This window comes from Anastrepha obliqua, chromosome 5 (genome assembly GCF_027943255.1).
Source record: "Anastrepha obliqua isolate idAnaObli1 chromosome 5, idAnaObli1_1.0, whole genome shotgun sequence".
NCBI lineage: Eukaryota > Metazoa > Arthropoda > Insecta > Diptera > Tephritidae > Anastrepha > Anastrepha obliqua.
The window spans coordinates 107254371-107266464 of NC_072896.1; the positions used below are offsets into that span (position 1 = coordinate 107254371).

General features: G+C 35.9%; 1 protein-coding gene across 4 annotated transcripts; it reads right to left on the minus strand.

Annotated features, from left to right (window-relative positions):
- Window positions 1-2869: 2869 nt before the first annotated feature.
- LOC129247838 (putative apoptosis-inducing factor 1, mitochondrial) lies at window positions 2870-9115 on the minus strand. Of its 4 annotated transcripts, none has more exons than XM_054887175.1 (11): window positions 8868-9114; window positions 8713-8756; window positions 8108-8365; window positions 7970-8051; window positions 7794-7906; window positions 6623-6756; window positions 5799-5974; window positions 5324-5721; window positions 5114-5239; window positions 4937-5048; window positions 2870-3407 (listed from the first exon to the last, which is right to left on the minus strand). In XM_054887175.1, the coding sequence occupies exons 1-11, from the start codon at window positions 8986-8988 to the stop codon at window positions 2998-3000; spliced, it is 1974 nt and encodes a 657-aa protein (XP_054743150.1). In that variant the 5' UTR covers window positions 8989-9114; the 3' UTR covers window positions 2870-2997. The 4 variants fall into 4 exon arrangements, with proteins under 4 accessions (XP_054743150.1, XP_054743148.1, XP_054743147.1 ...); XM_054887173.1 differs by having other exon boundaries at window positions 8461-8756; XM_054887172.1 differs by having other exon boundaries at window positions 8461-9115.
- Between the last annotated feature and the right edge of the window lie 2979 nt (window positions 9116-12094).

Below are 12094 nucleotides of genomic sequence, written 5' to 3' on the forward strand. Positions count from 1 at the left end.
ATTCCGTTACATACATACATACATACATACAACCCGTCCTAATAATAAAAGTGTGTTAAAAAACAAGACATTTTGGAAGGTTTAAAAATACTCATAGCGACATCTATGGACTAATAGCTGAACGTCTCATTTCATAGGTATATACCTGGTAAATATTTTTGGACCGTTCCAGCAACGTGTGGCCTGGCGTTGTCATGCAGCAAAATCAGTTTGTCATGTCTACCGTACCATTCCGGGCGTTTTTCTTTGAGCGCTCGATTCAAACGCATTAGCTGCAGTCGATAACGATCACCAGTGATGGTTTCAAATGGTTTAAGGAGTTCATAATAGATGACACCCTTCAGATTCCACCAGATGCACAACATAACCTTTAAAGCATAAATATTTTTTTTCGCTGTCGATGGACCTGGTGCACCTGGCAGGCTCTAACTTTTTCGACGCTTAGGGTTATCAAAATAGATCCATTTTTCATCGGCAGTGACGATGCGATGCAGAAAACCTTTTCTTTTCTGCCGTTCAAGAAGCACCTCACACGTCACCAAACGTCTCTCGATATCTCTCTTCCTCAATTGATGTGGCACCCAGTTACCTGCTTTCTACACCAATCCCATCGCCTGCAAACCTTTACCAACGGCTTATCTGTCAACATCCAACTCTTTACAGGGTTTGATTGAAAAGTAATGAGCCTTCCCACGCGGATCGTCTGCCAAGCGATCAACCGAATCGGCTGGTGGGGGAAAATGATCGTTGGACCTTCCCCTTCCACTAGAAACCGGTCTCAGTTCGCTGGCAACAGCGGTGCAGTCAACATCGTTCCGCGCGTGAAAGCTGTTTTAAAAGTGTGTTAGGATTTTGCAGTGGCGAAAATGCAGCGATCGTTGGAGCAACGTTACTCGACTCCCGAGGCATCGTCCACAAGGAGTTTGTACCTCCAGGAAGCACTGTAAACGCGGCATTTTACAAAGAAGTGCTCCTTTGGCTGAAAAACTGCGTCGCCCGGGTTCCGCCCGATCTCGTCAACAATTGGACCCTTCATCACGACAATGCCACGGCGCACACCGCCTTCCTCTGCACCTTTGCATTGGCCAATATGGAGGTTCCGGTGCTTCCCCACCCTCCCTACAGCCCAGACTTGTCCCCTCCGGACTTCTTCTTGTTCCCGCGCCCGAAAACAAAGCTGAAGGGGAGGCGTTTCCACTCCATCGAGGCGATCCAAAAAACTGTGACAGCCGAATTGAACGCGATTCCGGCGGATGAGTTTAAAAAATGCTTCCGGTAGTTGAAGGACCGCTACCAGCGGTGTATTGACGTTCAAGTGTCCTATTTTGAAGAATTAGTTGTATAAGCCAAAAGGTTTAATAAAACTGCTTAAAAAAATAAGGCTCATTACTTTTCAATCAAACCCTGTAGACATATCATCAAGGGTTCGACGTGCGTCTTCATCCAATAATTGTTGTAGTTGAGTATCTTCGAATTTTTTCGGTGCCCCTTGGCGATCTTTATCACTCACGGAGAAATTGCCACTTTGGAAGCGTCGAAACCACAGGTGCTCGAGATACAATTTACTCGTGCTTGAACGAAGGATTTTTTCAATTACAACTATCTAAAAAAAAAAAATGTCAAGCAAATTTGACCGAAATTTTCATATTTTCATTTTTTTGGAAAAATGTCTGCAAAAATTCCAATTCTTACTTTTTTTCTTTCCTTCGTTCAAGCACGAGTTTATGGTCTTAACTAATTAAAACAATTAATTTTGGTTTTTCGTTTTTGATGATCCTGTCAGGAGTTATGCTGACAACACGGACACACCTTTTTTCGTGGGGTCACCGGAAATGACGTCACAATGGAGGAGTTTTATTTTTTTTTTTTTTGAAAATTTCAGAAATTATTCTTTAAATATGTATCTATAAGACAGCAAAAAGTTTGAATTAAATAAAGAATTTTTAGATAGAGAAAAAAATATTGAAAATATGTCTTTTTTTAACCGACGAAACCCCTTAAAAGGTAATAATGAAGCATGACTTTCCGCAAATGCTGTTTTCTCGGGACGAAAGTAGACATTTTTGACGTCAGTTAAAAAAATACCTTTACGCTTCAAACGAGTGTCAACTACTGCGATCGAGACCTCACATATGCACCTTCAAATCACCAGTATACAAGTCACCGCGTCATTTAATTTTTTGTTTTTTAATTGAGTTAAATTATTTTTTTCTACGAAGTGGAATTTTTTTTCATTTTATTTCTTAATAGTGGAAAGGTTGCCAATTTATCTATTTTTTATTTAATTTGGATTTTTTTGTTTGCAGTTAAATGAAATGAAATACGAGATTTTAACCTAAATTTTTGAAGTAACTAATTTTTCCATCTGCTTCAATACATTTTTTTTTTAATCAACTGCACTTTTTTTTATCAATGGAGAGCTTTTACCAAGTTTAAAGTCACCATATTTCAGACATTTCACAATTTGCTGTGAACCAAGAAAACCATTTATTTTCATATTCATTTTTTAACAAAGCTGAAGAATGCGTTTTTTTTTTTTAATTGATTAATTTTATTTACGCTCTTCAAGCATTCAACAAATACCCTAATATCTTAAGTATACAATTAGAGTGATCTTATGTACATATTTTTAAGTATTGATTTGGTTTCAATGAATAGTTTTTTAAAAGCATTCGTCAATTACAGGCTACAAAGGGTTTCTTAATAAAGCTTAAATGCTAGTCAACTTGTGAAAATAGTAGCGTATTCACATTTGCCGCATTCTCTTGGCAGTGGCACCCACCCAATAATTGTGTATTGGCAATCAATTTCAAAAATCTCTGCTGTCTGAGTGGATGCGCGTGGCTGAGTGTGTTTTAACCGAAATGCATATTTATATAAATGTATATTTCAGATGTACATTGCAAATTTACACGTGTAATTAACTAATGGTAACAAACATTTTTACCTAACCAAATTATTATTAAACATTACGAATTTGTTTAACGCTTTTCGGAACTACGCATGAATTTCGAAGAGTTTCGCAACTTCATTTAAGTCGTCGTATTTCTTATTCTGATTGATAATTGTTCGTGCCAAACCAATGCGATTGAAGAGGTTCCACAATAAAATACCCACTATTTTATCATCTTTCATATAAAAAATAACCCCACGCCCATACTCGTCCGCCTCGTTCGGATCGCACTTGACGTCCGGTGCTTCCGTGTTCACAGTCACTGTCTTACCGCCGTCCCCACCCTCGACCACAGCTTTTTCGGTTAAATTATCACTGCGGCGTTCTGGATTCGGTGTAGACAATGCAAACACAGCAACTGTGGGCAAGGAAGCATCAACGAGGCCGATGCCTTCGTAACCGACCTCTGGACCCAAGTCGGACCAAAACATACTCTGATGCGTATAGGCTTTTTCTGTAAGAGAGAAATGAAATATTATTAATATTTTCTCGGAATGCTGCAAAAAAGTTGCTAACAGCACTTTTGTTGGCATCATTGACATTGACAATCTAAAGGTAGGCTCAGAAAATATGATTTTTTGGACGGGATAAAAAAAATGACCTTGGATCGATTTGTGCGTGCCTGTGATACAGACTTTTTGGCTTCCTCGCATATTGAAGATGCTTGATATGGCAGGGTCTATCGTGGAGAGGTAGGAATTTAATCTCATATAATAAGCCGCACGTAGTTTTGGAGGGCAAACTATCAAAGGTAAGTCCCAAAATTTTGGGGTTGTTCACAGTCGGCATTGGTGTGTTGTCGACTATAACTTTGAGTTGCGCTGGTAAAGAGGATTGCCGTTGACTTAGTGGGGAAAAGTTGTAGATTCCTCGCAATGAAAAAGCGAGAGGCTGGTGAGGTAATCGTTTACTTTCGCGCAGGCCATCGATGTCATTGCCCGACGCCATTATCGCACAATCGTCAGCATAAGAGACCAGGGAGATTCCCTCTGGTGGCCGGGGAAGCTTCGATATGTAGAAGTTGAAATACAAGAGTGAAAGGACACCACCCTGCGGAACACCTTGCTTTATCCACCTCTGCTTAGAGTTTTGGTCTCGGAAAATCACTAACGAGTACCGACTACTCAAATAATTCGCGGACCATCTCTTCAGCCCTAGCGGGAATGTCCACTGTATAATGTCATCTAGTAACGTGTCGAAAGAGTTCTTCAGGTCCAGCGCTACTAAGACAGTCTTCTCGCAGAGCCGGTTTTGGTTAAGTCCGCGGTTTATTTGGGTGTTTATGGCAGCGAGTGCTGTGGTGGCACTGTACAACCTTCGAAAACCATGCTGATGTGGGGATGGTGCCAAATTATTCGTGTAGAGTGGGTGTAGGACTTCAAGAGTCTTCACTACCGGAGAAAGGAGAGTTATCGGGAGATAAGACTTTACGGTGGGCCAGAGCTTACTCACACCAGTAGTGAAGTTGCAGGTTTTCAGGTGCTCTTCCCATTTGGTCCGCTTATATTGGGTCACCAGTTGCCGAATCTCCAAATAGAGCTCCTTTATGCGGGGATCACCGGGATTGACCTGGTCGGTAGTGTTGGGAAATTGATACGTATATCTTGGATGCTTACAGTAGGACAAATCTGCCTCTTCGTTTGCAATGGATGATGGTTCGTATCCGACTACGGATAAGTCATTGATGCGCATTCGGCAGACTAGCAGCTGTCATGTGCTTTTTGATATTAGCAGAAAATCTACGCTTCTACAAAATGGTACGGCTGTGACTATCTTTGCTGACAATCAAGAGTTGCAAAGATGTATATGAGGTAGAAATATTGAGACATGTCAACTTTAACCGTATGAGCAAGGTTAATGGAGACAATACCAGTTCACATGTGATATTCACAATTGACAAAGGTTAGGCTCTGACTAGGATATGCCATAGCACAGTGCAGCTGTTTTACGTTGCGCAACATCAACTCAACACAAATTACTCACTTTTTCCGACCATATTTTCTCCCGCCAGTCTGCCTGATACCACAGAATGGTCATGGTGTTCGATGCGTCGTCGTCCAAGCAACGGATCGTAGAAGCAGGATGCATCACCAGCCTATTAATTGAATAAACAAAGTTATTTAACTAGTCGTCTAAGTTATGAAACTAGTCGTCACTTACCACAAACAAATTTCGCCTAGCCTCTAATTCAGCATTAACTACAAAACCGCCTATATTACTATCGGTCTCCAAGCCCGAGGTTGTCGCTAATTTTGTGTTCGGTTCACAACCCACGCATACTACAACCTGACGAAAACAAGATAAATGCAGAAAATCAAAAAATACATTGCTTACTTTCATTCGGTTGAATAGATTGTCGAAAGTACTCACAACATCAGTTAATAAACTCTTGCCATTGCTAAGCGACAGCTTAAGTAGTGTTTCGTCGCGTTGTGCATCTTTGACGCTCGTCTCAGGTATGACACACACTCCCATTGATTCCATCTTGGCAGTGGTCCATTTGCTTAGATAATCAGGCAGTACTCGGGACATATTTCCAGATTCTGGAAATATTTGATATATTTTCACTTTTTTGTTCTTGGCATAATTCGCCAGCGAGCATGCCAACTCGCTGCCAGTAAAGCCATTCCCCAAAATTGTAATCGATTTCTTTTCATCAGCATATTGCTTCAAACGTTCAAAATCATCGGGACTGCGATACATCATAACCTTTTCCCTCACGCCAGGTATTGCATGCAAAAACACATCGAGATTTTTCGGTGTGCAACCTGAAATAATCGATAGATGAAAAGTAATTGTTAAATAACTTGCGACTGTGTGCGTGTATTATAATTGAATTGCATACCTGTCGCTATCAAACATTCGTCATAGCCGATTTCATAACCGTCGGCCAACGTTGCAATATGTTTGGCTGGATCAACCTTCTTCACAGTGAAACCTTGCGCCACGGCGATGCCACCATTTATTGTTTCCATTAGCTTCGAAGGTTCAACAAAGAACTCTTCAGGCTCAAAGAAGAGGCTGGAAGTGGAAGATAGGTAAATTAATATGGGCCTGATAAAAAATATATAGGAAAACATATATATATATATATATAATAAATATATAATTGGCGCGTACACCCTTTTTGGGTGTTTGGCCGAGCTCCTCCTCCTATTTGTGGAGTGCGTCTTGATGTTGTTCCACAAATGGAGGGACCTAGAGTTTCAAGCCGACTCCGCACGCCAATGGTTTTTTTTCAGGAGTTTTTTTCATGGCAGAAATACACTCGGAGGTTTGCCATTGCCTGCCGACGGGCGACCGCTATTAGAAAAATGTTTTTCTTAACTTTGGTGTTTCACCGAGATTCGAACTTACGTTCTCTCTGTGAATTCCCAATGGTAGTCACGCTACGGCGGAAAAACATATACAAGAAATAATAGAAGCACAAGATTCTCCAGATTGGGATTACTTGCTTTGGAAGCTAAATATGAAGTAATCTCTTATCCTTTGTTTGTGAACCTATTCACTTGGATGTGTTACGTAAGTTGTCAGTTCAATTGATTTTTTGTAGTACAAAATTTTAGGGGATATAACACATTTACAATTTACAAAAACATTAATTCAAACAGAATAAACTAATATGTTTCGTAAATTTTGAATTATTAACTTCAATCATACAATAATTACCTTCTTTCTGCGCCAGTCCACTGTTTGAAACGATAGTCTTTCGTAACTTCACCCTTTTCTGCCGAATACCAAAGTTCTTTGGAAAGTGGTGGCCGCATATAAGGCTTTCTCATTTCATCTGTGATCATAAGCACCTAAAATTAATTATAAAAAGCTTCAGTACTTCATTCACTCAAATACGCCTTCCTAAGTTACGACTTAAGGGGTAACACCACTCTACACGCGTAAAATAAACACGATTTTTAAAGAATTTTTTTGTATAGAAAGAAAGGGAAAACAATCACTCTGATTTGGGAAGTTATTACTTATATACTAAAATACAAAACTACAAAGTTTGATCGAAAAATTTTACAAAATGGCGGTATTGGAGACATTTTTGTAATGTGGTTTCTCTTGAAGGAGCTCCGCGGCACGCAGCACAGAGGGTGCAAATTTTAATCTGGAACAAGGAAATTTGTTTTTTCTTAATCTAGATAAGAATAGCTAGAGAAACACGTAGGGGATTTAAAAAATATTTATTTTTGTGGAATTAGCAAGCATTTGAAGGAAAAAAACTCTATTTTGGACTAAAAAAACGGCACTTAAATAATTATAACGATCGTTTAAATTAATCTATCGAAAATCCCCTACGCTCTTCTCTTAAGAAGGTTATTATACAGACGTAGTGAAAAACCTGATTAAAAATATTTAAAATTGTTTGAGTTATGCTGCGTGCCAATTTCAGAAAACGTGTTTTGAGAAAAACGCGTTTAAAGTTTGGAAATTTGGAGAAGTCGTTAGGTAGCAGTCACTAACGCTTGGTTAAAAGCTTAAAATATTTATGAAATAAACTTCGGTAACGTATAAAACTTTTTGTTCTGTATTTTAAAAGGTTCAAAGAATTTTTTAAGCTTATAAAAAAAAAATCAATTTTTTGAAATTTCTACAGTGGTGTTACCCCTTAAAGTATTTAATTTGTTTGCTTCAGTAACAGCTAATGCAAACAGCCTTGAACAATTTTAAACAATTATTGTATTAAAATAGTTAATCGCCATTTAAATTATACATGAATTTAATTTGAAGTAAACTTATGGTTCAGATATCGCAAACTATATATCTTTACCAAAACTTGAATTTAACAGGGATATTAAGAATTATTTTTCAAATTACAAAACATATAAGAAGTACGCACCTTTGCACGCGGATCGTTCGATTTAATTGCACGGAATGCTGAAAAAGCTGCTGTTCCACCACCAACTAGTAAATATGGCACATGTTTTGGCAGATCAGCTGATGTCGCTGGAACTGATAGGAGATTTAAATTAAAAATTGAAATTTGAGTCATATTAAACATTTTGTAAACTTTACTTGTCGTTACGCTCTTTGCACCTGGTTTACATTCTTTGCTCTCAGCACTCTTTGGTTTTCGCCTCGTCAATAACCACAAAAGCTAAGGAAAATTGATATCGTTAACAGAGAAAAGCAACTCGATTTTTTCTTGCTTACCAATCCACCGAGTCCCAAAGCCGCCAGCATAGCCAATAGCATTCTAGTTTTCCTTGTCGCTTCATCATCTCCCATACCCGAACCAGGTGAGCCACTTTGACCTGCACCGCATGCACCCTTTGCGCCGCCTGTACCGCCTACACCACCAGCACCGCCACCTTCACTTGGTTTTTTATCACAAGTTACCTTTTTTCTACTACTTATATTGCAGTCTTTTGCTCGCAATAATTCTGTATTTTTAACGCACCCCTTTTGTGTCTGTAGTTAGCAAAAAGAAAGAAAATCAAAAAAGTTCAATTAAACGTATAATCATTGTCAATATGACGGATTTAATATAAATATATTGCTTTGACCGTTTGTTCGAGCTTGACTGGATTGGGTGGACAAGGTTCTTTTGCAGACTTTTCAATTTGAGGTTTGCATGAGGTAGATGAGGGTGGTGATAATCGGTCGGAAGGACCGGGAGATGGAGATGAACACATTGTACTACCACTTTGGTCATTGCAGTTAGATGAAGGGTTCTTTGATGGTTCTTCGCATGCTTCATTATTAGGAAATTTGTTATGCTGCAATTTAGTGCGTGCATCAAGTGTACGCTTTTTTACCATTTGATACAAGTTGTTGTGGATACCGCGTAACGGCGTTGTGGCTGCAAGTAGACATGGCTTTAGTCTTGTTAGTTCTTCATGTGTGGTAGCGATTGCATGCACTGCAATCCCTCGACTACTGTAATTGATTGTCTGCTGATTACTGCACTCACACAAACTTAACCTCAATTTGGTACGGCCCGGCATTGGTGCAACTCCCGCTCGCACACTAGCTAGAATGTATGCCTGCCGGCAGAAACGCACACTCAAGCCCTTGAGGCTGAAAATACTCATTCCGAATTATGTTGGAGTAATAAAAAAAAAGATTTAATAAATAAATTTTTCAAAACAGAGTTATTATGAATGAATTTTTCAGGTGATTGCTTTTCTATTGGCTTTGAATGATGTGAATTTGACAGATTTGACAGGAAAGTTTTTACAACTGGGAAGACAAGCAAGTGACAACAACTGTTCACTTATGCTTCCAACCGGCAATCGCATATCGGGTAAAGGAGTGTTCACAGAAAAACCGAATACTATTTCAAATTTTTTAAACTTTTACCAAAAACTCAATTTTTTATCACTAAGATAGATTTTTAAAAACTCACGGAATAATAATAAATTATATTAATATAATTTAAAATTATGAATTTTCGTTATTCTATGTAAATCAGTAGAAATGTCTTATGGTGTAAAACTGTTTTTTTACAACCAATTTGGCAAAAGAAAATACACGATTTAACACGTTGGCTGCCAAAGCCTTTTTAGAATTTTGATCGTTCAGTAGCAGTGTCATTTAACAATTTTGGTCACCTGAGGCCAACAACTTATTTATGTTCTTTTTTGTTTCTTAGTGCCTAAAAATAAGTTTTGACTACTCGCGACTTTATTTTGGTCGCTAATTTTGCAGTTATAATGGTTTTTTTTTGTGTCGCACATTTTCGTGCGACATGGCCTGGGAGATCATAAAACATGTTGTGGGGCCACGTCGCACGAAAATGTGCGACAGTAATTTTTTGCAGTTTTTGAGTTGTATTTGATATTTTTGGTTTATTTTACTTAGTTTTCTACCAGGAAGCGAAGGCAACGAGCTTTTGAAAAAGAGGTTGTCTGTAAAGTCGGTGTACTGACGATAGTTTAACGTGATAACGTCATAAGAAAATACTAATTGAATGGTTGCATTTTTCAAAAGAAAATTTTAATTTTATTTGTTTGATAGATATTTTGTATGGATATAGAGAATGAGTTAACATTAACATAACATAACATAACATAACATAACATAACATAACATAACATAACATAACATAACATAACATAACATAACATAACATAACATAACATAACATAACATAACATAACATAACATAACATAACATAACATAACATAACATAACATAACATAACATAACATAACATAACATAACATAACATAACATAACATAACATAACATAACATAACATAACATAACATAACATAACATAACATAACATAACATAACATAACATAACATAACATAACATAACATAACATAACATAACATAACATAACATAACATAACATAACATAACATAACATAACATAACATAACATAACATAACATGCTGTTCAAGCAAGGTAACGACGCATTTTTTGGTGCGTGCAGCTGGCTACATAGAATTATAAGACGTTATCACGTCAAAAAATAATAATAACATTAAAACAACAGGTATTATTAACAAACTTACAATAAGAAGGCATATGTAAATACAAATACGTGAATTTATATATGTACATATGCGCATATACATACACATATACGCTCACTAGTTAAATTTATTTTTGAAAATAAAATAAATTGTTGAAGTTTTATTTTTTAGTTTATTATAATTTAATTTATCTTTATTAAAATAGCACAAGTTTGAATTTGTCTTTACTCTTCAAGGTGACTTTGAAGACTACTTTTAACATTAAAAACTATACTTATTCAATTTATTTTAACAGTTAGATTTATACTTAAAATGAAGAGAGAAAGAGTTCCCCATTTACTATTACAACAATTACAACAATTAAATATATAACTTACATAGCTAATTATTACAGTTAGATAATGAAGAGAGCGAGAGCGAAAGGGGAAAGTTACTTATAATATATAACTCGCCTCTCCTTAAAGAATTCGAGTCTCGTCGAATCTTTTACAAATATACAATCCGAAAATTTAATAGTTTCTTATAGTGATACAGATTTAAATCACACTTAACTAATAACTTGAAATATATTTAAGTTGTTTAGCGGTTTTTTTTCCAAGATAAATATTAAACTATATTAGCCATAAATATTCATTTCTTATTCTATAGTTTACATTTTAAAAAAATAAATATAGTGTGATTTAATATAAAAAAAATATTAACGAATAGTTTTCCATGTTTTGCTCTACAAATCCATTTCATTTTTTTTTATTATTATTATTTTTTTTATTTATTTTTATTTTATTTTATAGACTTTAATGGGCGTCTAAATTGTGCAGTGTCTACTTTATTAGGGTTGCTGTGGTGGTATCTGTTAAATCTTTTAGCAGTTTTTTGTCTAATTGCAGTAGGATTTTTAATATATAAATTAGATTTTTGTAAATTAAGTGTAATATTTTCTCTTTTAATATTTTCTCTATCAATGGTTTTCTTTTTAATTGCTTCAGATCTTACCTTAACCTCTTTTAAATTTATGTGTAACTTATTTATAAAATCAATTGGTTTTAATTTAGTCGTGCTGTGAATTGTATTATTATAGAAATTAACTGCTTTTAGTACTAATTCTTCAGAGTCATTAATATTTTCAGCGTTTTTTAATATTCTTATATGCTCTAAGAGAGTCGAATGCATTCTTTCTACATCTGAATTTCCTGTGTGCGAATTCGGTGTTGTAAAATGAGTTTCTATATTATTTTCTTGACAGAACAGCTTTATAAGTGCATTATTAAATTCATTATCCATAATAATTTTATCAGGTTTTCCTAAAAATGCGATTCGCTCTTCGATTTTAGTTTTAATTGTTACCATATTTTTGTCATTTAGTTTATGTGCCGTTCCTAATTTCGTAAATTTGTCTATTGTTGTCAAAAAACTAGTCTTTTGTATCTGAAAAATATCTATATGTACTATTTCATTTGGTTTTTCTGGTGTTGGAGTATGTTGAAATATTTTATTTATTGGTTTTCTGTCATATTTGTTTTCATTACATATTCTGCAGTTATTGCAATATCTATTTATAAATTTTAATAATTTAGGATTATAATAATTATCTTTTAATTCTTCGAAATTCTCCTGGATTCCTCTATGGTTACCTTTAATATGAATATCATCAATGATATTCAATAAAGATTCCTCGGATTCAATATCACTAGCAACTTTTGTACAATTTATG

What these genes read in the sequence shown, in the direction of transcription:
- LOC129247838 (XM_054887172.1), bottom strand. Translation starts at nt 8,988, where the DNA reads ATGAGTATTTTCAGCCTCAAGGGCTTGAGTGTGCGTTTCTGCCGGCAG. An exon ending in CTTTGGGACTCGGTGGATTG is followed by an intron (nt 8,052 to 8,107) that starts GTAAGCAAGAAA and finishes AATTTTCCTTAG; the next exon opens with CTTTTGTGGTTATTGACGAG. An exon ending in AGAAAATATGGTCGGAAAAA is followed by an intron (nt 3,408 to 4,936) that starts GTGAGTAATTTG and finishes TCTCTCTTACAG; the next exon opens with AAAAAGCCTATACGCATCAG.